General features: G+C 58.8%; 2 protein-coding genes across 7 annotated transcripts in view; one reads left to right on the top strand and one right to left on the bottom strand.

Annotated features, from left to right (window-relative positions):
• Positions 1 to 16243, top strand: part of CARMIL2 (capping protein regulator and myosin 1 linker 2) — a 25174-nt gene extending 8931 nt beyond the window's left edge. For 2 of the 6 annotated variants that reach the window (XM_038148312.1, XM_038148315.1), the window contains 28 exons: positions 183 to 292; positions 670 to 747; positions 874 to 950; positions 1149 to 1283; positions 1478 to 1547; positions 1707 to 1788; positions 2863 to 2959; positions 3217 to 3274; positions 3782 to 3954; positions 4658 to 4726; positions 5360 to 5453; positions 5525 to 5620; positions 6241 to 6369; positions 7330 to 7443; positions 7575 to 7750; positions 8223 to 8310; positions 8739 to 8855; positions 9342 to 9408; positions 10091 to 10617; positions 12174 to 12277; positions 12678 to 13083; positions 13302 to 13421; positions 13755 to 13791; positions 13970 to 14038; positions 14341 to 14643; positions 14813 to 14920; positions 15154 to 15264; positions 15351 to 16243. In XM_038148312.1, coding sequence (XP_038004240.1) covers positions 183 to 292; positions 670 to 747; positions 874 to 950; positions 1149 to 1283; positions 1478 to 1547; positions 1707 to 1788; positions 2863 to 2959; positions 3217 to 3274; positions 3782 to 3954; positions 4658 to 4726; positions 5360 to 5453; positions 5525 to 5620; positions 6241 to 6369; positions 7330 to 7443; positions 7575 to 7750; positions 8223 to 8310; positions 8739 to 8855; positions 9342 to 9408; positions 10091 to 10617; positions 12174 to 12277; positions 12678 to 13083; positions 13302 to 13421; positions 13755 to 13791; positions 13970 to 14038; positions 14341 to 14643; positions 14813 to 14920; positions 15154 to 15264; positions 15351 to 15526 — 3791 coding nt within the window. In that variant the 3' untranslated portion in view covers positions 15527 to 16243. The remainder of the gene's footprint in view (positions 1 to 182; positions 293 to 669; positions 748 to 873; positions 951 to 1148; positions 1284 to 1477; positions 1548 to 1706; positions 1789 to 2862; positions 2960 to 3216; positions 3275 to 3781; positions 3955 to 4657; positions 4727 to 5359; positions 5454 to 5524; positions 5621 to 6240; positions 6370 to 7329; positions 7444 to 7574; positions 7751 to 8222; positions 8311 to 8738; positions 8856 to 9341; positions 9409 to 10090; positions 10618 to 12173; positions 12278 to 12677; positions 13084 to 13301; positions 13422 to 13754; positions 13792 to 13969; positions 14039 to 14340; positions 14644 to 14812; positions 14921 to 15153; positions 15265 to 15350) is intronic. The other 4 variants (XM_038148313.1, XM_038148316.1, XM_038148317.1 and 1 more) reach the window with 4 other exon arrangements.
• On the bottom strand, positions 16081 to 23806 carry LOC119705766. Its single transcript, XM_038148538.1, has 15 exons — positions 23748 to 23806; positions 23116 to 23245; positions 22750 to 22874; positions 22095 to 22185; positions 21486 to 21565; positions 21244 to 21288; positions 20680 to 20714; positions 20134 to 20300; positions 19824 to 19929; positions 19622 to 19702; positions 19085 to 19216; positions 18450 to 18548; positions 17459 to 18210; positions 16845 to 16918; positions 16081 to 16673 (listed from the first exon to the last, which is right to left on the bottom strand). The coding sequence occupies exons 1-15, from the start codon at positions 23804 to 23806 to the stop codon at positions 16613 to 16615; spliced, it is 2037 nt and encodes a 678-aa protein (XP_038004466.1). The 3' UTR covers positions 16081 to 16612.

Genomic DNA, 23806 nt, shown 5'->3' with positions numbered 1-23806 from the left:
CAGATGCCCTTGCCCCACTCCACAAAAGGAGTGATGGAGGGGCTGCAGGCACACCCTGGAAAGGGCACCTTCATGGATGCCATGTCCTGCTGCCCCAGCCGCAGGGAAGTTCCCTCGCTGTGCTCCCTGGCTCTCCCCAGTGCAGGGAGCCTGTAGCCATGCATCTCACTCTCTCTGAGCAGGGATGAGCACCTTGTGCAAGGCCCTCACAGATAACAAAGCCATTGGATTCTCCCTGCGGCACCTGGACCTCTCTGGAAACCCTGGCGCCCTGGCTGGGGATGACATCAGTGTGAGTATCCACGCTGCGATGGGGTGGTGTGACGCACTCAGACTCTGTCCCCAGTCTGGTTTGGATGGCTTTGGTCTCCTCTGGTCTGTGCCCTGCCCTGCAGCACCCCAGGGATGGGGAGGTCATGGCTGTAACACCCCGTGCCTGCCTGGGAGCCCCTGGGGACACCCTGGGGACATCCCCCTGCATCTCCTTGTGGGAGTGTGGCAGATGTCACCTGGAGCAGGGATGTATCCCATGAGAGAGTGGGTTCCTGTGTGCAGGATTCACCCCTCTGCTCAGCAGGAGAGAGGAGTCAGGCTGGAACTGGGATTCCAGGGCTGCAGGGTGGGGGGTGGGACTCAGGGGCAAAGCTGCTGAGCCCCCTCTGCTCACAGAACCTGCAGAGCCTCCTCCAGCATTGCCACTCGCTCTCCCACCTTAGCCTGGCTGGCACAGACTGTCCTTTGGATGCTGTGAGTACCACGCAGGGGCTCCTGGCAATGAGCCCTGCCCTCAGTCCCCCTCCACCCCTGGGCTGTGTGAGGGGCTGCAGTGCCCCTGGGTCCTCCTCCACATGGCTCACATCCCCACCCTGGCAGCTCTTTGGAGCCCTGGTCCACGGATCCCACACCAGCCTCATCCACCTGGATCTCTCCAAAAACGTGTACTCCCACAAGTAAGCCTGGGCATGGCATGAGAGGGGCGGGGTACCCAGGGGTGTGTGGGGTACCCAGGGGCATGGGGTACCCAGGGGCGTGGGGTACCCAGGGGGGTGGGGTACCCAGAGGGGTGGGGTACCCAGAGGGAGGAGTATCCAGGAGGGGTGGCTGGTGCTGGGTTGCAGTTGTTGCCATGCTGTGCCCATCCTTTTCAGGAGGGTGAAAACCATCTCCCCTGACATCAAGGAGTTTTTCAGCCAGGCCTGCTCCCTCAGCCATGTCTCCCTGGCAGGTACCAAGCTGCCAGCCGATGTCGTAAGGTGCGATTGGGCTGCGGGAATGGATTTGGGGTGAGCACAGCCTGGGGAGACCTTGGTCAAGGCTGGTGGGGAGGATGGAGGGAAAGGGCTGTGAGAGGCAGAGCTCTGGGAAGGATGCCTTCTCCAGCATCCCGCTCCCGCTGCCTGCGCTGTTGGGGGTGCCCCATGGCAGGTGCTGGTGCCCCCATTTCTTGCACTGATGGGGGCTTTGGTGACTTTTCCAGGGCATTGCTGCAAGGGCTGGCAGACAACAGTCACATCAGTGACCTGCACCTGGATCTTAGCAGCTGTGAGGTGAGGGCCCAGCGGCCACGGGCAGCACCCCTCTGGCCAGGGGGTCCCCGTGTGGCAGTGTGGGAAGGTCCGTGCCCTGTCTGACCTCCCCGACAGAAGGATCTCGTTTGCAGGGCTCGCTGCCTCCCCTTGTACTGATGTCTTGCTGTTTCTTCCAAGCTGAGATCAGCGGGGGCCCAAGTCATCCAGGACCTCATCCCCGATGCCGGCTCCATCAGTCACCTGGACTTGTCTGACAATGGTAGGTTGCTTTTCCCCAGCCTGGGAAAAGATCTACATCTCCTGGACTTTCATGTCCCAGCACAGGGAGTGAGGTGATTTCTTTATGCCCTCCTACCTCAAGACTTGTCAAATTTTCTCATTTTGCATCTTTTTTGATACAGTCCTCTTCAGTTCACTGAATCTGAGGTGGTCCCATGTCACTGGTTCAGGGTTTGAAGCACTGAAAGGGTTTCCCTGGGCAGAAGCTCTTCCCACTTCTCTGCAGGTGTTTGTAGCCCCTGCTGCCAGCCTCGTCCTGCTGTGGCCTCCCAGGCCATGGGCGAGTGATCCTAACCATCACAAACATCACCTCTGCCCCTTGTTCATTTCCCCTAAACTTTCTAACAGCCTTGCTAAGATCTCCCAGCAGACCATGCCACTCCCCAGTAGCCAAATGGCTCTGGGAAAGCTGATGTGGTTTGGAGTCCTTCAGGACCCCAATGCTCCGGAAGCTCATCCTCTCACCCAAATTTTCAGTCAACCTTTGCCAAAATATGCTTCTATTTCTGGCTTTTCCAGTAGAGCACCTCTGTGCAGGAGGGACAGTTCATGGGTGGTGTTGGTGCCTTGTGCCCTTGGCTGGTTGAGCTGCTGGGTGAGCAGATCCCTGCCCGTATCTCCGCTGGATTTCCCTGGGGATGGTGCAGCCAGGAGGATGGGAGTGCAGGCAGCTGCCTGAAAGCTGAACTCCCCCCGTGGTGTCCAGGGTGGTGGGTGGGTGATGGGGGGCACATCCCTGAGGGATGGCAGAGAGCAAGTGCCATCTCCAGCTCCCTCAGTGCCCCCATGGCTCAGCACAGCCTTGGCACCCCCTTATCAGGAGTGCCCACAGTGGCTGCTCCTTCCTGGAGGCCATTTCTCAGGAACCCCAGCTCTGCACAGGTCTTCAGTCTCCTTGGGGAGGTCAGGAAAGGAGGAAGATGGCCAGGAGCCTCCCTGGGCATCTCCAGCTGTGGCAGCTTGGTGGCTCTGCAGGTCTCCTGTGAGGGACCACCTTGGTGCCACCTCCAAGGGTTTGTTGGAGCTTCTTGGTGGGTGTCTCCCTCTCTTGCAGGCTTTGACCCCGACATGGTGACCCTGGTGCTCTCCATTGGCAGAAGCAAATCCATTAGGCACGTCTCCCTGGGCAAAAACTTCAACATCAAATCCAAGTGAGTGCAAAGCAGCAGCCCCCGGGCTTGGAGCCATCCTGGAGTGGTGCTCCCCTCTTGACTCTCTCTCCCCATCAAAAGCCCATGGGCTGGTAGGAATCGCCTGCCCATCCAGGGAGGGTCACCACTGCCAGCACCTGGTGCAGTGTCAGAGATGGGTCACAGCCCAGGCAAGAGTGGGAGGGAGGACAGAGCTCTGCCTCTGTGGCCCCAGGGCATGCACAAGTAACCCCCTCACACCCACACCTCTCCTGCAGGGAAGGTCTGTTGGATGTCCTGCACCGCATTGTCCAGCTCACCCAGGAGGAGGATTGTGTAAGTCCAGCTTGCCCTCAGCCACCAGAGCATCCCAACCGTGCTCCTGGTCACCCTCAGCCACCACTGTGCAGTCTCCATGCAGGGCTGCCATCCAGATCCCTCCTGCACAGGCTGGGAGCAATCCTCCCTCTCTCCCACTGCCTTCAAGTCCTTCTGCTTTTATTTTTCCTCAGTCTGAAGCAGAAGCTCAGACAGAGAAGTGGGAAATCTGGGAAAATGGAAGGCTGTGTCTGGCTAAAGTCATGGAGGAGACACTTGTTGTAACCTGCATTCAGCACAGCTTTTCCAAAAAACCTCTCTTTTCTCCTCACTGCCTGCCAGGCATCTGAGCTGAATCCAGCCTGTCCGAGCAGTCACTGCCCTTCTGTTCCTCAGGGTTCAGTATCACTTGTTCTCTCCAAAACCAGCACCAGCCCAGAGGCTGCTGGACAGGGCTGGAGGCTGTGTCTGAAGGGTGACATGCACCTTGACATGTCCCGGTCCCCCTCCTTGTCCCTTTTCTAGCCCCTGCAGTCGCTGTCTGTGGCTGAATCGCGCCTCAAGCTGGGAACCAACGTCCTGCTGAGTGCCCTGGGCAGTAACACCAGCCTCGTGTCCCTGGACATCAGCGGCAACGCCATGGGGGACACGGGGGCCAAGATGCTCGCCAAGGCCCTGCAGATAAACACCAAGCTCAGGTAGCAGCAGCTCTGTACCACCCTGTGTGTGACTCTGAGCTGGGTGGCCCTGATGGGATGGTTGTGATGCTGATGCCATCAGAGGAGTTTTGTCACGGCTCCTGATGGCTGTGGATGTGGCCCTGGACCACTCCTGGTACGAGGTTGGATGCTATGACTGCATTCTGCACCCATGGCAGTCCCCTGGCAGTGCTGGCAGGGACATGTGAAGGACAAGAGAGCAGCTCCATCCCTGCCCTGGTGCTTGCCACCTCTTTTCCAGGCTCCTGCCCAGCCCAGCATGCTGCAGACAGACCTTTGTGGTCCCTGCCCTCACCTCATGCTCTGCCATCAGTTCCTAAAACACCATTTTTGACCACATTGTGTACACAAAGCCAAAGCAGGGGTCTGCAGAGGACCTGCGAAGTCTGCAGAGGACAGGGAATGGTGTCCAGCCAGGGCTGTTCCTCTGGAGGCATCTGTCCCTGCCCACAGGATGGTGCCCGAATGTGTCCTCCCAGCCCTTCACTCCCTCCAGGCACCCACCTAATTTATAGCTCCTTGCAAAGTCCAAGTTTATGTTTTGGATACTGAGAATTGTAATTGTTAACCCCACTTTTAGGCTGTCTGATGCCTGGGGTCAGCCTTGGGCTGACTCTTGCTAGGACCCACCTCAGCGTGGTGTGGCTGTGGGCAGGGCTCACCCAGGTCCTTCTTTTTGCAGGACTGTGGTTTGGGACAGGAACAACACAACTGCCCATGGGCTCCTAGAGGTGGCTCAAGCTTTGGAGAGGTAAGGAAGGAGCCTCTTGGTCTTCCTGGCTTGTTACTGCCATGCAGAAGAGCCTCTGTCACCAGCATGTCACCGTCCCCAGGACCTTTTTTCCCCTGTCCATCACACAGTTTCATTCATGTCCCAAGGGAGCTGGTCCACAGCTCTGGCCTTGCAGCCAGAAAAGCAACCTGGCACCCATTTGGTGATGACACCCCCGTTACCAACCTCAGGGACTCCTCTGGGCTCTGCATCCCCACGAGCACAGCCTCATGTCACCCAAGGAGCCCCCAGTGAGCACGGGGCAATCTGCTGCTGCTGCTGGTGATGTGATGCTGCTCTCCTCCCTGCCCATGACAGATGGGTAGAGTTTGTTCACCTGCTGAGCACACCCACTACCCTGTCTGCTGTGCAGATCTCCAGAGGTCTGAAGAAAGAGGGGGGTGCATGGAGAGCCTGGGCACGTGGTCACTGCCACCCCTCCAGGGTCTGCCGAGGGCCAGACTGTGGCCATCCCTATCTCCAGGCCAAACTCAGCACAGCGTCCAGGCTGCTGTTGGGTGGGCTCTGAGCCCGTGTCACGTCCATGGGGACATAACAGGGGGGATGAGCCCTGGGTGCAGCAGCACCTGCTGACCCCACTCTGCCCCGCAGGAATTACACGCTCAAGTCGATGCCGCTGCCGATGAGCGACGTGGCGCAGGCCTACCGCAGCCACCCCGAGAGGACGGAGGAGGCCGTGCACAAGGTGGGGGAAGTGAGCTGTGGAAGCCAGGGTCAGGTGCCACCATCACTGCTCATGGCCTCTTGCCTTTGCAGCTGCAGTCCTGCCTGACGAGAAACCAGCTGCGGCAAACGCTGCCGGCGCAGACCTTCCGGCTGCAGCAGGGCATCCTCACCACCTCTTCTGAACAGGTGTGATGCACAAACTGCTGCATGGGGCTGCCCCTCCCCTGCCCCAAACGACCCTGGCTTGTTCATGTGAGCTCTTGCAAGTGGCAAAACACCCTTTTAACCTTTCCTGAGTGGAAGGCAGAGCAGATTCAGGGATGGAACAGGTTGCCCAGAGAAATTGTGGATGCCAAATGGCTGGAAGTGTTCAAGCCCAGGTTGGGCTTGGAGGAACCTGGTCTGGTGGAAGATGTCCCTAACCATGGCAGGGGGGCTGGAATAGGAGAACCTTTAAGATCCCTTCCAACCCAAACCATGTAATGGTTCTGTGGTGAGGGTGGGGGCGGATGGAAAACAAATCTCCTGGAATCCTGCTGGTTGCATCCATGCATTTCATGCGTATGCATTGCTGAGATAACTTGCTGCTGTGCTAACCTATACAGTGTGTTCCTGCCCCCTGTGCACTCTTTCCAGCACATCCCTGCCGTGTGGCATCCCTGGTTATTAGGCAGGGATGCTCTTGGAAGCTGTAACCTGCCTGTGCCCCCTCCAAGCACACTCTTCTCTGGGAACGTCACGGCAAGGAGGGGAACTGGCAGTGCTGCCCCAGCGCTGGCACATGACACAGCCCCTCTGTGCTCCAGATGGTGAATGAGATCTGCCTGAGTGTGCAGAAGCATGTCGACATCCTGAGCACCTGCACGGGCAGGGAGGTGGAGAAGGACATCCTCTGTGCCGAGGAGGCCATCAGGAATGCCAACCTCTCCGTCAGTGTGAGTCCACAGCGTGGGAAACCCCCGCAGCTCACCCGGCATCCACTGGGGATCGAAGAGGGCATTGATTAGTTAATGACATCATTAACCAGCAGTCAGGGAATTCCAGAACGTCCATGCAACAGGACACACACCACCGAGCGCTTGCAAGCCTTAAAGAACAGCTGAGAATTTCTGAATTCCCTTCCAGAACAGAGATCAAAATGTTCTTAGTCCCCTTGTCCCACAGACACACAGCTGTGTGCACACCCCTGATAGGGTTACAACCCCTCTTGCTCTGGCATCCCATGCTCACACGTCCCTCCTTGGGAGAGATGGGTGCTCCAGCACTGAGAGCACCCTGCCACCCACAGATGCCCACGCTGGTGTGAGACCTCCCTGAATCCCTGAGGGGTCCCTCCCTGGGGCACCTTCATCCCCCCCCAGCAATGAGAATGCTCCATCAGCCCATGACAAAATCCGTCATGTTGGCTTGGCAGCTCCTGGCCCTGTCAGACCTGGTTTGATGCTCCTGGTCTTGGTTCTCTCTCCCCACTGCACTTTTTCCTCCTCCTCTTCTGCTTCTCTTTATACCACCTCCTTTCCCCTTTTCCCCACCTGTCTGGCACTCCCCTGGTTACTTAATCTGGCAGAGACAGGATTTAAGAAGACAGTACTGCTGTTGGGAAGGTGTGAAAGGGTTGGTTAAGGGTCTCCCTGGTGCAGGAAGCAGTGTAGTGGGGTGCAAGAGGGGAAGGAGAGTCAGTGGGTGGCGGGGAGAAATTGAGCACACAGAGGGACTGTGAGGCATGAGGATGCCCAAACCTGGCCCAGCAAAGCCAAAAAATCCCTGGGTCTCCCCAGCTGATGCAGGTGATGCTCTTCCATGGGGAAGCCATGGGTGCAGGCTGTGCATGGAAATACGGGAAGAGAAGATGAGGTGACACGGGATGATCCACACCATCTCTCTTCCCATGTCAGATCCTGCCCCTGTTGTATGAGGCAGGAAACACCCCCTACCAGAATGGCAAGCTGCAGCACAAGCTGGAGTGTCTCACAGAGGAAGCATCACAGACCTGCAGCCGGGAAATCCAGGTGGGCACCCATGGGCAGCACGGGATGTTCATCAGCCTTGGCCCAAGGATAAGGGGGATGGTGTCTACTGAAAGCCATGTGAATCCTGATAGAAAAGAAACTGAACCCTTCCTTTTCTCCCCAAACGTCAGGCAATCATGCAGGCGGTGCTGGACACGGCACACGGCCTGTGCCCCGCTGTGGTGCAGAAGAGCGGGGTCAGGGACCAGCTGGTCAATGCCATGTCGGAGCGGGTCTGCCTCCAGGACCACCTCAGCCTCAGCGCTGTCCTGGACCAGATGGTCACCGATGTCTTCAGCAAGCTTAAGTGGGTGATGTGATGTTCTTCCTTCTCGCTCAGTCACTGGCACTGACCCCTGAGGCCAGAGGAGCATTCTGGGGGCTCTCTAGCAGCTTCTCCTCTCCCCACATTGTTGTAGAGGTGTGCTGGGTCCTGCTGCTGTGTTTTTCCAGCTGTAGCTTTGCTTCCTGCTTGGATCCACTTAGGATGAGTCCCTAGGGTGCTGGGAAAACCTGTGGGGTGATGATGTTCTTGCAGGCTGGCCCCAACCATCAACAATGGGATGCATTTGGCATTCTCCATCCCAGCCAGTGCCTATTCCCATTCCTGCTCTGGCAGCACAGACCCAGCAAGCCGCAGCACATGGGCATGTCCTGGGAGCCCCTCTGTGCACCACAGCCAAGCATCCATCTCCTCAGCAAAGCCCTCCCTGGGGAGATGGCCCCATGGCTTGCAGGGTTGGTGTGTGCTGGCCCTGAGCCCCTCTTTCTGCTCCCAGTGAAATCAAGCTGTCCGTCACTGCTGCTGTAGCTGACTGCATCGTGGATGCCGTGCTGGGAGACCTGACCATCGCCCAGTGCAAACTGGTGAGTGCTGGGGGCTGCCAGCACCTGCGGGATGGGGATGTGGGGGCTGGGATGCAGGATGGGGGTCTGGATACCCCAGGTATCTGGACACCAATGCTGTGACCATGGATTTGCAGTCTGGGAAGCAGGACAATTCCCACCAAGCTGGTTTTCCTCCCAGGTGATCCTCTCCCAGTGTGGTCACAGCAATATTAACACCCTGAGCAAAGTCCCAGTGCTGCTGCCGTGTGCTGGAGAGTACTGGGGTGACGCCGGGCACCGGCCACTCCTGCAGCAGGGCAGCTGCGCTGGGCTGGACCCGGCTAATCAGGCCTAAATCCGCTCACAAATCCCGGCCGTGGGTAGGGAGCAGAGCAGCGCAGAGCACACAGGGCAGCCGAGCACGCTTCAGCCCCTGGGATAATTTAAGCGCTTCCTAATGGTTTTAGGCAGAGAGCCTCTCCAAGCAGGGGCTCGACCTCCTGGTGCCGCTGCCGGAGTCGGCTGAGGACGATGCCACGGCGCTGGCGAGGGGCAGGAATCCTCCAGACCTGGCCGCAGAGGAGGTAGGGACCGGAGCCGCTGCCGCCGCGTGATGCCCGCGCTATAACCGCCCTTTATCCGCCTTACCGGCTGATGCCGGGCTTAGCACCACAGCCTCTCCGGGAGCACGCACCCCCCAGCTCCCCCCAGGGTACTGCTAAGGCAATTAGTGCTGGGAAAGGCACCGTCAGCCTGCCAGGCCGTGCTGCTGGCACCAGAACGTGTCCTTGTGGCGGCCTGGCTGCTTGTACCTTGTCCTGCTTTGGCTGCTTTGGGACCTGGGATCCAGTGTAGTGCACGGTTCTGGATGGGGAAGTATCCGATCCAGCACCACGGGTGGTTTTGGAGCTGGGATCAGGTGAAGGGGTGCAGCCCTGGGAGCCTAGGGGTGATGGAGGGATTGCACCCATCACTGGGCGAAGCCTGGCTGGCTCTGGCTGCCATGGGACGTGTCTTGTCACAGCCAGCCTGTCCATGCCGGAGCTGCCACCATCCCTCTCTCCCTGCAGTACAAGATGGCCCTGCGGAGGAGAAACAAGCACTTCAGGAGCATTCGGCCCACACCAACTGTGAGAAGTAAGGTCACCGTGGAGCTGTCCCCCTGCTGTGGCTCAGTGGGGCAGCAGGGTCTGGACCCTTCCGAGAGCCTCTCCCAGTGCTGTGGTGGGGGTCTGTGGGGCAAGCTCACCTTGATCTTGCCCTGGTGCTGGTTTTGGGCCTCAGCTGGCTCAGTGCCCTTGGGCAGTGGAGTAAATGCCCTCAACTCCCTCCCCACAGAGCCAGCTAGGGGTAGCAGGTTTGTCTGTGGTTGTGGGTGACATGGTATCTCCCACGGCCACCCTGAACATAGACACCACCCACTGACCCAACAACCTTGGGGAGCAGAGGTTGCCCATGGGCTTCCCTTGCTGCTGGTGTTGTCCCCACCAGTCTGGGAGGGGAGTGAATCTCAGGGGGAGCACAGACAAGGAGCAGCTGATGGGTCACTGCTTTGGCTGAAGCAGAGCTCAAGCAGACTCCAGCACTCAGCACCCCTGTGTTCCCAGGGGGTCCTTGAGCCCCACAGCCCCCTGCCGCTCATCCAGAGGGTACATGGGGGGCGAGGAGCTGCCTGCAGAGCAGGACGGGTCCGTTTGTGAGTGCTGCTCGCTGCTGGCAGAGTTTGTGCCGTTCCACCGCTGCCTGCTGCGGGTCTCAGGGCTGGCTGCGGGGCTCGGCTCGGCCCCTGCCTGAGCGTCCCCCCATACTCCCCCCACAGCATCATCCCCTGCACGCAAACCTCCGGCGGCGGCGGCGGGATCCATCGCAGGCTGCGCCGCAGAGCCGCCACGCACGCTCCCGGCGGGCACGGCCGCGCTCCCGCCCCGCGGCGGAGCCGCTGCCCCGCTCGCTGCCCCTCCACGCGTGGGCGAAGGTGACGGCGTCCGTGATGATGGTGATGATGATGATGATGATGATGATGGGGAGGCCCGGCGAGGGCGGGTGTCAACAGGGACCCTCTCGCCTCTCGTAGGTGTCTCGGAGCTGGAGCCGGCAGCGGGTCGAGACGCCAGCGGGCTCCGAGCTCACCGGGCGCCGCCGTCACTCAGCCCCGCCGCGCCGCCGGCACGCCCTGCCTCCACAAAGGATGCTGAGCCTGCGAGCGGCTCGCTCCCCGCCACGCAGCCTGCCATCGCCACCGGATTCCTTATGGACCTGCCGACCGCCGGCGAGAAGCTGGAGCATTGCACCAAAGCCAGGCCCCGGCCCAACCGCCGGCACAAGCAGCCGCCCAGCAAGCCGAATGTAAGGGTGGGGGCACGGCTGGCAAGGGAGGTGGGGTGTATTCGGGGTGTTTTTGCCATTTTTTTTTCCGCTTGGGTGAATTATTGCGGTCAGTATTTGTTGCAAGGCAGGAAAATAAGATGCGCAAAGACGCGGTGGGTTTGTTATTCTGCATTTCGGCTGCTGCCGGAGCCTCCTCCTCCTCGGGGGGCAGCCTGAAAGGATGGGCAAGGGGGCCGGGGGGGGCGAGGGGAATCATCCATCCTCTTTCCTACTCCCCACTGGGAGATGCTGAGCGGTGGGAGCCAGGAGAGAAACGAAAAACCCTGCAGAGTTTGGGTGCAGAGGGCCAGTGATGTGCTGGGCAATGGCTCCAGCTGCCTCCCTCCTGAGCTCCATTTGCTCCCCCTTATCCAAAATCCATCATCCCTGAAGCACTGGTGGCCACCACGGCTCCCGGTGATGCTGGTGGGGCTCTGCCAGCCGTGAGGAGGTGGGTTGTGCTCCCCCCATCCAACAGGGGACTGGATGGGGATCCTGCCTTTGCACCCCCCTTCCCAAAGGAAAAGTAACTTTTGGGTGCAGGCAGCGGCGAGAACAGCTCCATCACTGTCCCTGGGGCTGGATCCTGCTGGCATCACCTCATCCCCATGCCGCCGTGATGCAGCTGGATCCTTTCACTTGCTGGAAAGCCCTGGCTTGCAGGGCTGTGGTGATGCTTGCCCTTGGATCATGGTGGGATCAGGGCTGGCATGGGGCCGGAGGGGAGGCAGGAGCTGTGTCCCACGGGCAGGGTGGGTTCTGGAGCTTGGCAGGGCCAGGGAGCCATCACCCTGCAGTGGGACAGGAATGCCTGGCACCCAGGGTGGGCCAAGACTTGAGCAAGGACGAGCTTTGATGGATGTGATATGACAGGGAGAGCAGATCTCAGATGGCTGGAACGGCTCCTGAGCGGCATCAATCCAGCCGTAATGAAAAGTCATTATGGATTGAAATGCCACCGATGGGGAAGCGCCTCCCTCTCATCGATAGGATGCCACTGATGCAGTGGCACATGCCAGGGAGAGGAAGGTGCCATGGAAAAAGGCTTGGCCATGGCGTGGGCCACTTTGTTGTGGGGATAGAGCAGGTGGCTCTCAGGCAGGCTGTGGTGGCACTCCAAGGTTGGACCAGAAACGTCTGAAGGATGCAGATGTGGGTCCTTGCAGGTCACCTGCTCCATCACCCGCCAGAAGCAGAGGGGTCCCCTTCTTGGAGCTCAGATGGAGGAAGCATCCCTGCCAAAGGCTTCTCCCACAGTACGAGTGCCGTACCTCAGCCACTGTGCTGGGCAAGGGGTTGGAGGGATCCTGGGGCTGCCTGGAGCTCCTGGTGCTCAGAGCAGGGAGCAGGATTAGAGCTGGGATGCAGCTGATAACACCGTGGTTTGGCTTTAACGCTGGGTACGAGATGGAGCGTGCCAGCACCCATCCTGCAGGAGCACCCACTTGTTCATGCCCAGGGGTGGGTGACAGACACACCTTCATGCCTGGGGCACATTTGCCCTGTGCTGGGGTGACAGCAGCTGTCCCTCACAGGTGCAGCCCGTGGCCTGTGAGAACAGCGAGGACAGGAGCATCACCCGCGTGGACGAGGGGCTGGAGGACTTCTTTGCCAAGAGGCTCATCACAGAAACACTGCCGTAAGCCCAGGGGTGCTCAGGGCCCCTCGCCTGCCCAGCACACACCCATCCCCAGGTTTCAGCAGCCTCCCTGCAAATGCTGCTGGTCCCAGTGCAAGAGGGATGCTGGGGAAAGCAGCACACCGAGGGATATCACCAAGGGCAAGGCTGGGGGAGGAGGAATGGGATGGCAGCCGTGGTGTGCCAGATGTGGCCATGGAGTCTGTTCCACAGTGGGGAGGCAATGAGGCAGCACCCAGGGGAACGTGCTGGGAATGGGTGCCCTTGCAGGACACTGCCATCTCAGGTGGAGTGTCCAGGGTCTGGATCCATCCCTTTAGGGTGGGCAGGGTGAAAAACCTGAGCCCTTACCTCTTGGCAGCCTGGAGCTCACCTTTTCCAATGCTTCATCTCTCCCCAGCCCCACGTCTCCGGAGACCTGCCTGGGATCAGCCCCTCTGGCTCCCTCTGGTTCCCGCACCCTCAAGAAGAAAATTGGGAATTTTTTTGCCTTCAAGAAACCCAAATCCAGCCGGGGCTCGAGGTGTGAGAAGGAGCCCGAGGGTGGTCCCACTGCCCCTAGGAGCAGGCGCTCGATGCTCAGTGACATTTTACGAGCCCCCAGCAAGGCAGGCGAGTCAGGGAAGCCCCTGAGTAAATCGGAGGAGGGGGGGCTCTCTGCCGAGCCCCAAGCAGAGCCTGAGCACTGCCAGACTCCTGACTCTGCCCGGAGGATCCGGCCCAAGTACTCTCGGGAGGGCAAATCCCAGTCACTCATCTTGCTGTCCGGGGAGGACGAGGATGCGCTGGGGGTCAGGCATGACAAGGTAAGCACTGTCACAGTCACCAAGCTACCACCACTGTTCAGCTCATCCTGGTGGGGTTACCAGGGGATGTGGGGGACACTGGAGTGATGGCTGGGGATATCTCCACTGGGTCATGTCCATGTCACCATCTCCTGGCAGCATGGCTGGGGTTGGGAATGTGGGTGCCATAGGTGCTGTGGTGGGTCCATGTTCCTGGCAGGATTGTGTCTCTCCTGCAGAAGAGGCACCTGGAGAAGAGCGAGGGGGAGTTGTCCAGCTCCTTTGAGCAGCGCGTGCAGGTCATGCTCCATCGCATCGGCGTCACCAAGGGCCCGGCTGCTGAGAGCAAGAAGCAGCAGGTGGGGACTGGTTCCATTTTTGGGATGAATCTTGCCCCTGCAGGGTGCTGGGAGATTGTGGTCCTTCGAGTGCGGACATCTCCCCACTGGGAATGGCAGCACCCAGCTCTGTGCTGCCACTGCCCATAGCCTCTGCCCGTCACCTAACCCTCTGCAAGGGGTGAATTCCTATACACTGTACAGTGTCTGTCAGTCTGTCCCTCCTTTCCTGGCATGCACCCGTTCCCTGCAGCCACATCTGAGCCTGGCAGCAGCACTCTGCCCTCTTCACCCATTGTCTCTGGGGGCACTGCCTCCCTGCTACCCTCCTTACCAGTGTCTTCCCCCTTGCAGAGCAAAGACAGCGAGATCAAGAAAGCCGGCTCAGATGGTGAGGGGCTGCTCCCTCCCCACCCTGACTCCCACCCAGCTGGGCACCCATGGGTGGCCATGGGCAGGTCCCCTTGGACTCCCAGCTGTGGGTCCCCCTACACCTTTCCCTTGCTGGGTGCTGGTGGCACTGGGCAGACCCCAGCTCACTGATGCTGGCCGCTGGCTTGTGCTCGCAGGGGACATCGTAGACAGCTCTGCGGACTCGCCCCCATCCCTGAAGGCCCGCACACACTCTGTGTCCACAGGTGGGTCACCAGGGCGTGCTGGGGGGTCACAGCAGCCCCTGGGGCAGAGGGCTTTATCCCCTCTCATAGCACCAAGCATGGGGACTGGAGCCAACAGGGTCTGGTGGGCACAGGCATGTGGGCAGAATTCCACCCTCGGGAGGGTGCCCTACACCCATGGGTGCCCATCCCTGCTGTTGGCAGATGGACACCAGCCCACTGCCCAGTTCCTGGGCTGACTGCAGGCTGGTTCCCAGCACCAAGAACCATCCCTAGGGCTGTCACTTCTGGACGCCCACAGCTCCATCCTGCCTGCCCCACAGACGCACCCTTCCGCAGCCCAGCCGCCAGGACGGAGCCCAGCGCCGAGCCCCGGCCAGCCTGGAAAGCCCTGGGAAGGCAGCTGCCTGCCGAGCCACCGGCCACCAGCTCCGACCAGCCCCGGCGCTCCTTCACCCTAGCAGAGCCCGGCGGGCTGCCGGAGCCCGGGGGCCGGGAGGGCTGGAGCAGCAGCCTGCCACGGCTGGGCAGGAACGTGCCGGTGGCACTGCCACGGAGGGTCAGCCACGGTGGGGAGGTGGGTGCTGGCACCCTGCCCACCCTGCCCACACCTCCCAATACTGAAGGTAGGGTGTGCTCATGGGTGCTTCATTCCACTGCTGGTCTGTTCTTGGAGCCCTTGGGATGCAGGGCTGCAGGGAGCCAAGCACACGGCGGGTGCTGGGTGCTGGTGGGGCCTGTCAAGTGGGGAGCCGTGGGCTATCCTCCAATGGCACCTCCCCATCGTTTACACAGACAACCGGCTGATGGCACGGCTGGCAGCGCCACGGGGGACCAGCCGCCGAGCACTGTCCGTCCACGAGGAGCAGCTCAGGGAGCCCGAGTGCCCGGCGGAGCTGGGAAGTAAGTTGGGTGTGAAGTGGGACCCCAAGACCTCCTTGCACCTAACACCAACAGAGGTGGGTGGTGGCGTTCCACACGTGCGCCGGTGCTGCCTCTCCCGGCTGGTGGGTGACAGACAATGGCACTGCCACACTGGGAAGTTCCCGAGGGAAATTCAGCATTGGGATCAGTTCCAGCAGGAGCCGGGCCACTGTGCCCCACCCTAACATGGGGCTGGGTTGTGTTTCCCCCAGTGGGCACCGTTCCCCTGCGCCTGCGGCGTTCGCCTGTGCTCAGGCACAGGACCAAGCACGAGTCCCTCTCAGAGATGGAGGGTGAGCCTGGACCAACCTCGGATGCTGAAGGTGAGATGTTCCCCTCCCTGCTACAGAAGGTGTTGGGGTACCAAGGGTCCCCCCCCTGCTTATACCAGCACCCGTGACCTCTGTAGGTGCCACACTGCAGGACTGGCCCCGTGCCGGGCTGGAGGAGCCGCAGGCTGGCGCAGGCACTGAGGGTGAGCAGCCGCAAGCCCTGGCACAAACTGTTGGGAATGCACAAGACTCAGCTGCCGTAGACCAAAGACGCCCAGTGCCGGGCCGGGAGGAGCCGGCCCTGGGACAGTGAAGCCCCTGCATGTCACCACGCTGCTCCCAATAAAACCCTGCAAGCAAGTGCGCCGTGCCGGGGTGCTTGGCAGCTGGGGTGCAGAGAGGACAGACGGGGCACCAGGCTGGCGTGGATGTGCCAATGATGGCATCGCCCAATTTTCGCCACGGGGACAGCCGGGCCACCAGCATTGCCCAGGATGCCCAGGGACTGTCAGAGCCTGCAGGATGCATCCAGGGGTGTTGCAGTCCCCGGTGCCCTCTGTTGCTGTGGGCTGCAGCGGGGGAGCCGGTGATTTTAGGCAGCCAGCTATTTTTAGGAAGCGTTCCCAAGGCACTTTCACCACTCCAGCTCCTGACCCCATGGGGTACTGCTCTCTCCAGCCCCTGCCAGACGCAGGCTTCCATCAGCGGGACCACAACCCAGCGCCTTCCAGCACGCAGCTCCATCCCCGCAGCTCCCTGCCGGCACCAGCGTGATCCTGACACCCCAGTGGCTTTCTCCTGTGTCGCCCTCTGCTCCGGACCAAACGCATTCCTCACACGGATGTTTACGACAAAGCAAGATGCTTGTTTTGGTTTTTTTTTGTTTTTTTTTTTTTTTTTTAATACAAGAGCTGTGTATTTAAAAAATATACAATTTTTAATTTCTACAGCATAACCCTGCGGGATATTTTTTGTAATAAACAGTGCAGGACCCTACCTAAACTTATTCAATAAACCATCCAAGCTCCTGGGGTACCTTCGGAGCAGGATCAACTTGTAGGGCCTCTGCCATTGCTGCTATGGTGGCACTGGGTCACCTTTTGTCCCCACCTGCTGGGACAAGGCATTTGAAAAGGATGAAGAGGTAGGAGAAGGATGCTGGCTCACTTACAGGCATGCCTGAATTAATGCTTTTCTCCCCTCTTGGCACTGAGGGTATTGGCTTTCAACAAGTCATACGCCAGCATCCTTGGAACCAGGGTTTCTGCAGCCAGGCCAGTGCACTCAGCAGTCCCCTGGGCCACAGAGCTTATGGTATCCCCACATCCCTCCCCCAGCACTCTGCCCAGTGTTCTGACAGACCCACTAAAGAAACAAAGGAATGAAAGACAGGCTGGGCTCAGGAGTCCTCCTCCTCAGTCAGCATCCAGCATGCCCACTTCAGCATTGCCTTTGAGATCCTGAGAAACCAGACAGGAGGAGCCAGGGTGAGAAGAAACCCAGCTGTGGACACACCACTGGGGCAGCTGGTGACAAGGGGTAGGGCAGAGGTTGGGGACTCACTATGGGTATGTGAGTCCCACTGCAGGAGCAAGGGACAGCAACGAGTCCGTGGCTGATGTGGCACTGACCTGATAGACTGCACCTGCTGGCAGAGCTCGGGGCTCGGTGCCTCGTACTGGTACTGGGGTGGTCTCTCCACGAGCTACAAAAGCAAAGGGGAGGGTGAGATGGGTCTGCTCCAGGCACAGCACCCAGAGTGCTGCCCCACGCAGCCTGAGAGCCCAATAACCCCAGGAAAACACCTAGGATTGAGGTGTCTCTCCCTCTGTTCTTCTGATCTTCTTTTACCCAGATAGCTCAGAAGATGCTCCAGCAATTGTTTGTTCCTACCCGATTGTTTAACTCAGGCTAAACCACATCTTCACCATCCCTGGAGGGATTTAAAGGCCTGTGGATATGGCAGCTGGGGCTATGGTTCAGTGGTGGGCGTGGCAGTGCTGGGGAATGGTTAAACTTCCATCTCAGGAGCTCTTTTCCAGCCTAAGTGATTACATGATTCCCTCACGATTCCCTCAGGGTTCCCAGATCCTCCACCATCTACACCGACACCTGCATTCAACTTCCCATCCCCACCAGCCTGGTGAGGAAAGATCCTGGGTATGAACACCAGTGCTGTGGGCACAGAGAGCCTCCCCAGGCACGCCCAGCCCTCAGGGGATCTCACCAGCTGCTTTGTACTTACCGGCTCAGGCTCCAGAGGGCTGCACTGCTCCAGCCTGGAGCTGGGCCCAGCTCTGGTAGGGGATGCTTGCTCTTCCTCCTCCTCCTCCATTTCCTTCTCCTCCATTTCCTCCTCGTCCTCCTCTTCCTCCTCAAGCTCCTTTCTACGCCGCAGCCCTGTCTCCTTTCTGCTCTTCTTTGCACCCCGTGAGCTCATAGGCACCAATCTCTTGCGTGTGCCTCTCCCCCTGCACTTTGAGGTGCCTGGGAGATGCTGCTGCCCACTGGGGGCCTGCTCATCTTCCTCCACCACCTCCCTGTTGGCACCCACAGTCTCTCCTCCCATTGTCCTGGCATGAGCCAGTCCAGGCTTCAACGCCTCTGTAGAGGAAGCTGTGCCACTGGAGCAGGCCTGCTCCCTGTGAGGAATCCTGCCAGGTGGCGATTGCAAGCTGCTGCTGGGCACGACTGGAAAAACTGGAGAAAGAATGGGCAGGGGGGCCTGAGAGCCTCTGGATCCCTGCAGGCGTTGATCAGCACAAAGGGCATCCCAGGCTGCCTCTGCAGCTGCCACTGCCTCGCTGGTGCTGATCTCTGCTGGACTGGGATTCCTGTAGCAGCGGAGCAGGGAGGGAGAGGAGGTCTGTGCTGGCTCTCCCTGTGGCGAGCCCTCAGGAGAGCTCTGGCTACACAATTCCAACAGGTCAGCGGTGTTGCTGTCAGCAGCCACGTCTTTCTGGGTCTTCAGGGGAGGGTCAGGTTGAAAGGTCTTCTCTAGTAAGAGGAAAAGCATCATCAGCTTGAGCAGGGGGCTGGTGGCGGGACCCGCCCTGGCACACAGGAAGAGTGTTAGGGCTGGAATGATGCAGGTCCAGGCTATGGGAACACCACAGCTCTGCTTTATGGCCAGGGGAAATCAAGCCAGCATCCAGGGTGAGCTACACCCATTGAGAAGAGTGGAGCTATCTCCTGCCAGGAAGGCAGGCTGGATGCCCTGGGACATGGGGACTCACCATCTGAAGAGCTCGGGGTCAAAGACAATGAGGGCATCCCGTTCCAGGGGTTGTCCAGGGATCCCTCCAGGCTATCTGACAAGGTTGGTGATGCAGCACCTGCAATGAAGAAGCCAGAGGGTTGATTTTAGCAAAGAAAGCAGCTGCCCATTCCCTGTGGGTCCCCTGTGCACAAGGTCTCAGAGACAGCTCTTGCAGGGAGCGCTGCAGCCCTTTCCAGCCCAAAATGAGGCGTATTCCAGTGAGACCCTTTCCAAGATCTCACAGAGCAGGCAGTGGAGAGGCAGACACTGCCCAGAGAGCGGGCAGGTATGAAGAAGGCCTTCTCCTATACCCTGCACTGTCCAGGACAGCTCTTCCCTTCAGCTCCTCCTCCACGTGGAGCTTCCGCAGGTAATTCTGCAGCAAAGCTTGGTGACACCAAGCCAAGTAAGGTGACACAAACCCACCGTGGTGCTGAGCCAGAGCCAGCAAGGAGCCCACATCAGGGCAGGACACCCATGCTCAGTGATGGCATCAAAATGACTTCTTGTGCTCCCAGCACGATCAACCAAAGCTGCAGCTTCAAGAAGCTTGAGGATTGGGACCGTCCCCTGCCTGCTCAAGGTCTCCCAACGACCTGGCCACACCAGTACCTCCTTCACTCAATCCAAGGAGATGGGCTGAGCCAACTGTAGAGGAAACTAAAGGCTGGATGGGATCTGGAGCGTTCATAGGAGGCCATGAGGATGATCCAAGGGCTGGAGCACTGCTGCTATGGAGACAGGCTGAGAGAGTTGGGATTATTCAGCTTGGAGAACTGAAAGCTCTAAGGAGACTTTCAAGAACCTTCCAGTATCTAAAGAGGCTCCAAGAGGGCCGGAGAAGGATTTTGGACAAGGCCATGGAGTGCCAGGACAAAGGGGAATGGCTTCACACTGACAGTGGGCAGGTTTAGATTAGATATTTTTAAGAATACTTCCCTTTGAGGGTGGGGAGGCCCTGGCACAGGTTGCCCAGTGAAGATGTGGCTGCCCCAGCCCTGGACGGTGTTCAAGGCTAAGCTGGACAGAGCTTGGAGCAACCTGGTCTAGTGGAATGTGTCCCTTCTCATGTCAGGGACTGGGTCTAGATATTCTTTAAGGTCCCTTCCAACACAAATCATTCCAGGATCTGGAGATTCTGCTACTCACAGCTGATTTGAGATACAACACTTGGGTCTCCTGGCACTGTCCTGTCATCACTACTCTTTCCAGGAGCTGCTTGGCTTGTATCTGCAATGAAAGGAGCACTGTTGGTCATACCCCCAGCATGAGGCACACCCAGAGCAAGGGAAATCTTCTTCCCCACCTAGGGAGCCCCTAATTTCACAGGCCTGGGAGCTGCGCTGCCTACCTGTGTACCCTGCAGATGCTGCCTCAGAAGAATCACAAACAACTGCCTCCTCCTCAGGAGGGATCACCAGGGCACGGACTGGGACCATGAAAACATCCTCACCCTGCTGAAATGAGACACGTGACAAGGCTTTCACTGGGCAGTCCCTCTCCAGATGCAGGAGTCCACCTGTACCTGCCAACCCAACAACATCTCCCTCCCCAGCAAACCTCCAGCTCTGCCCGCTGTCCTTTCCCTTCCTTCTCCCACCCACCAGAGCAGCCCAAGCTGTCACAGCCCTGTCCCAGCTGGTCCCAGCAGACAGACTGACCTCCTTCTTGCGCTCTGCCTCCCACTGGGTGATGAGAACCTCCTCCTCCTCCATTGTCACTGGCTTCTCCTTTGATTTCCATAAATCCAAGCATTCCTCGGCACTTTCCTTCAAAATCTCCAGCTGGTTCTGTCCTATGGCATCAATCAGCTGAGAGACAGAGGGCTCTAGAGCAAGAAAACATAGATACCAATGGAGGAGACAGCTGAACTCAGGCAAGCCTCACTTGCAAACACTTTTACCCTGCTGCATGACTTGGTGACTGTCATGACACCGAAACCTGTGGGGACACCCACAATTCTGCATTTCCTTTGCTTCTAGAAACTATCTTTCCTTTTTTCACAAATCCTGGACCAGGAGCATGAGCACAGGCGTTTAATGTCCCACTGCGCTTTAGCATTCTCTCTTCCTGCTCTGGGCTTAGCAATATACACTTGTGAGATCTGACCAGGTTTGCGCTACCTCTGCCCAACACGGACCAAGCTGAGCAAACCCAAGGGCTCCCCCAGGCAGTCAGAGCACTGCATGCCCCCCAGCACCCTTTACCTGAGCTGGGAGCATTCCTCACAGCAAGATTCCTCCTGTAATGACCATGGAGAAGACAAAGCCAGGTTAGGGCTGGGACATACACAGCTCTTGGTCACAGATCAAGCACCCTGGATTGGAAGAAGCAGCTTGTGAAAGTAGTGGATCCCCCACTGGGTGCTGAGGTGGGCACTGGCCACACGCTCAGTATGGCAGGAATAGCCATCAGGAAGCCTCACCCCTGGAGATGGATTGATTGAAGGCCCTGGGGATCTCCAGTACTGGATCTCCAAGGATGAAGAATGAGCTGTGCAGGGCTCACCCACGCAGCTGTGCTGCCCACCACTGGCAGCAACAAGCTCCCCACAGGTGTCTCCTCCTAGCTCAGAGGAAGAGGCTGCCAATGTGCCACCACAATTTCATTCTTCACACTCTATTCAACTCTGTCACATTCCAGGGCAAGGAGTCACACAGGTTAACCAGGAGTTGCCATAACCTGTGCCAGCCCTTGCCAGCCTGCTCTAACCCCAGTCTGAGGCTGCACACATCAGGGTATCTGGATACATCCCTCAGCCCCATACTCACAGCCAGAGCTCCTTTATCTTCTTCACCACAGAGGGGTCCTGGTTCCTGCAGCAAGAGAGAAGCCAGTTACTGATTCCCTCCAAATCCCCATCTCCCTTCTCCCTTGCCTTGGAGACAATCCCTCCTTCAAAAGGAATTGCCACAAGCAGATCACATCAGGACTCCCAGGGTCAGTGCTGTGTGGGGGAGATGAAGAAGCCCCCCTGAGCACAGCCCCCACCCACCCATCCCATGGGCCATACCCATCAGATGACTCCATCCTCTGCCTCTGCATGGGCAGCACGATGAACTGCTGGGCCGTGAGGTAAAACTCGCAGTCCTCCTGTGGGGAGAACAGAGCCTGTAAGGCACCTCTGAGCCCCACCACTGCCCCTGCCTTCCCTGGGGCCAGCCAGTACTCCCACACCCACCCCAGCTCTGCCACCAGCCCTCCAGTCTAAGAGAAAGCCCCCTGAAAAAGGACAACCCCCCTTTAAATGGGAGTTTGTATCATCCTGTATCAGCTGATGGCCCTGCAGGGTGGGCCAGCCCAGGGGAGTCTGTGGGGACACCTCTGAACCACTGCAAGGGGACTGTGGGCTGCTCTGCCACCAGCCCATGCAGGCCTCCAGCAGCTGTCCAACAGGCAGAGGTGACAGCCAGAGGTGACCCAGGGAAAGATGCACCCCATCCCCAGCAAGGGCTCATCCCTGCCCAGGTCAGCTGCCACAGACCCCACAGGAGCTGCAGATGAAAATGCCAGGCCACCCATCACCTGCCTGCAGCTCCTGGGAGCAGCTGGAAGCAGGCAAGCATGCAGGAAGCACAGCAAGGTACAGGAACAGGCTGCTTCCACTCCTCAGAGCACTTACCAGCCTGGCCTCGTCCTGAAAACACACCGTGTACTTCTGCAGGACGATAATTCTGCAATTAAGGCTGGAAAGCCTGAGCTGCAGGTGGGCGCTGGAAAAGGAGCAGAGCAGGAGTGCCTTGAAGAACAGAGCTGGACCCCCCCGACACACAGTGGGGCTCCTGCAAGAGCTCTGCCAGCCACACTGGGGCATTCTGGAACATGTCTCAGCATGAGCAGCAGGCACCAAGGGCTCCTTATTCCTTAGTAATTCCTGCCTAAGAGCAGCTGCTTCCTGCTGCTTGTCCTTGGCTCTCTGCTACCAGCACCCCAACAGTTTAAGGGTGTCCAAATGGGGAAATGGAGGAAAGCACTGAAGGAGCAACCCAGGCTACCGTGGTTAATGATCTGGCTCCTTCCACAAAACCCAAGGGCTCTACAGTCCTTTCTGATGGCATCACAGCTTCTGCCCTGGATCCCTGCCCATCCCAACCAGCAGACACTGGAGCAAGGGCACTCCAGCTTTCTTCTCTTAGCAGCTCTTTCACACCAACTTCCCACCCTGAGGTTGCTTTAGCTTAACACAACCTGAAACAAGAGCAGGCAGGAGCCCCAGCTGCTCCCAGCAGCTGTGCAGAACTGCTGTCCCAGCCACACCGAGCCTCGGTGGAACCCACTTTTCCTCAGCCTGCAGAGCCTCGGCTGTAATGACCACACGGATGTAGCAGGATCCGTCAGAGACCTGCACCACGGCGTCCTGGGGGAGCCCAGGCTGGCCAGCTGCACTGGAGTCACTCAAGACCTGTCAAGAGATTGGAGAAGGGGAAAAAAAGAACTCTTATTCGTGGGCCTGGAACAAGTTTCACAGGAAGGCGGTCACGACACCAAGCTCTTCCTCCTCAAAAAAAAAATTAAAATCAGAGATGTTGAGGAGAAAGAGTTGCACATCCACAGCCACCAATCTGGGAACCTCTCCAAAGTTCCCAGAATTCAGATTTCAAAGGCTGTTGGAGCACTTTGGGACAGTCCCTCGGGGTACCTACCCGCACCACCTGCCCAGCCAGGAAATTCTCACGCTCATCCACTTGCTCGTAATTCACCAAGAGGTCAGCAATCCATGGCTCCAGGACGTAGAGCTTGGGAGAAGCCACATTCTTGTCCACACACACAAGACTGCATGAGAAGAGACAAGACACCAAGCCATAAGCAGCGCTCCACCACCCTGGGAAGGGTTTTGCACTCCAAGCACAGCCACAAACCCAGGAGATTGCTCAAATCCACCCAAGTGCACCCACTTCTCTGCAAGGACCCATCCTAAGGGCTTTGCGCCGAGGAAGCCACGCTGCTGGGGGCACACAGATCCTGCTGCGTCCTGCTCAGACAGAGGAGGCGACACTCATAGCTCTAGAGTGTGCCTGGCCTTCTGCAAGTCTCCCACACAGGAGAGGACATTTATTTCTACCTCTTTCCGTATTGTTTATTATCACCCAAGAACTATTCTCCTGGGACCAAGTCTTAACGATAACTGTCTGAACTGTGAAAGGGAGAAGAAGTGGGGACAGGCAGGGGATGAGGGCAGGCAGGGGATGAGGGCAGGTGGGGCTGAGCCAGGCGATGTTGGGACCAGGCAGGGGCTCAGGGCAGGCAGGGCTGACCCCCCTCCCGGCCCCCTCACCGCTCCCCCGCCGCCAGCCCCGGGCTCGCCCCGCCCGGCGCAGCGGCCGCCGCCGCCAT

Source organism: Motacilla alba, chromosome 11, assembly GCF_015832195.1.
Source record: "Motacilla alba alba isolate MOTALB_02 chromosome 11, Motacilla_alba_V1.0_pri, whole genome shotgun sequence".
In the NCBI taxonomy this organism is placed as follows: Eukaryota; Metazoa; Chordata; class Aves; order Passeriformes; family Motacillidae; genus Motacilla; species Motacilla alba.
Note: the sequence above shows the minus strand (reverse complement) of the source record. Positions and strands in the feature narration are given on the sequence as shown.

Coding starts and splice junctions, on each gene's coding strand:
- LOC119705766 (XM_038148538.1), bottom strand. CDS start 23,806: ATGGCGGCGGCGGCCGCTGCGCCGGGCGGGGCGAGCCCGGGGCTGGCG. Junction 18,211..18,449: donor GACCCCGAGCTCTTCAGATG/GTGAGTCCCCAT, acceptor TCCTCTTACTAG/AGAAGACCTTTCAACCTGAC. Junction 16,674..16,844: donor CAGCAGGTGCAGTCTATCAG/GTCAGTGCCACA, acceptor CTGGTTTCTCAG/GATCTCAAAGGCAATGCTGA.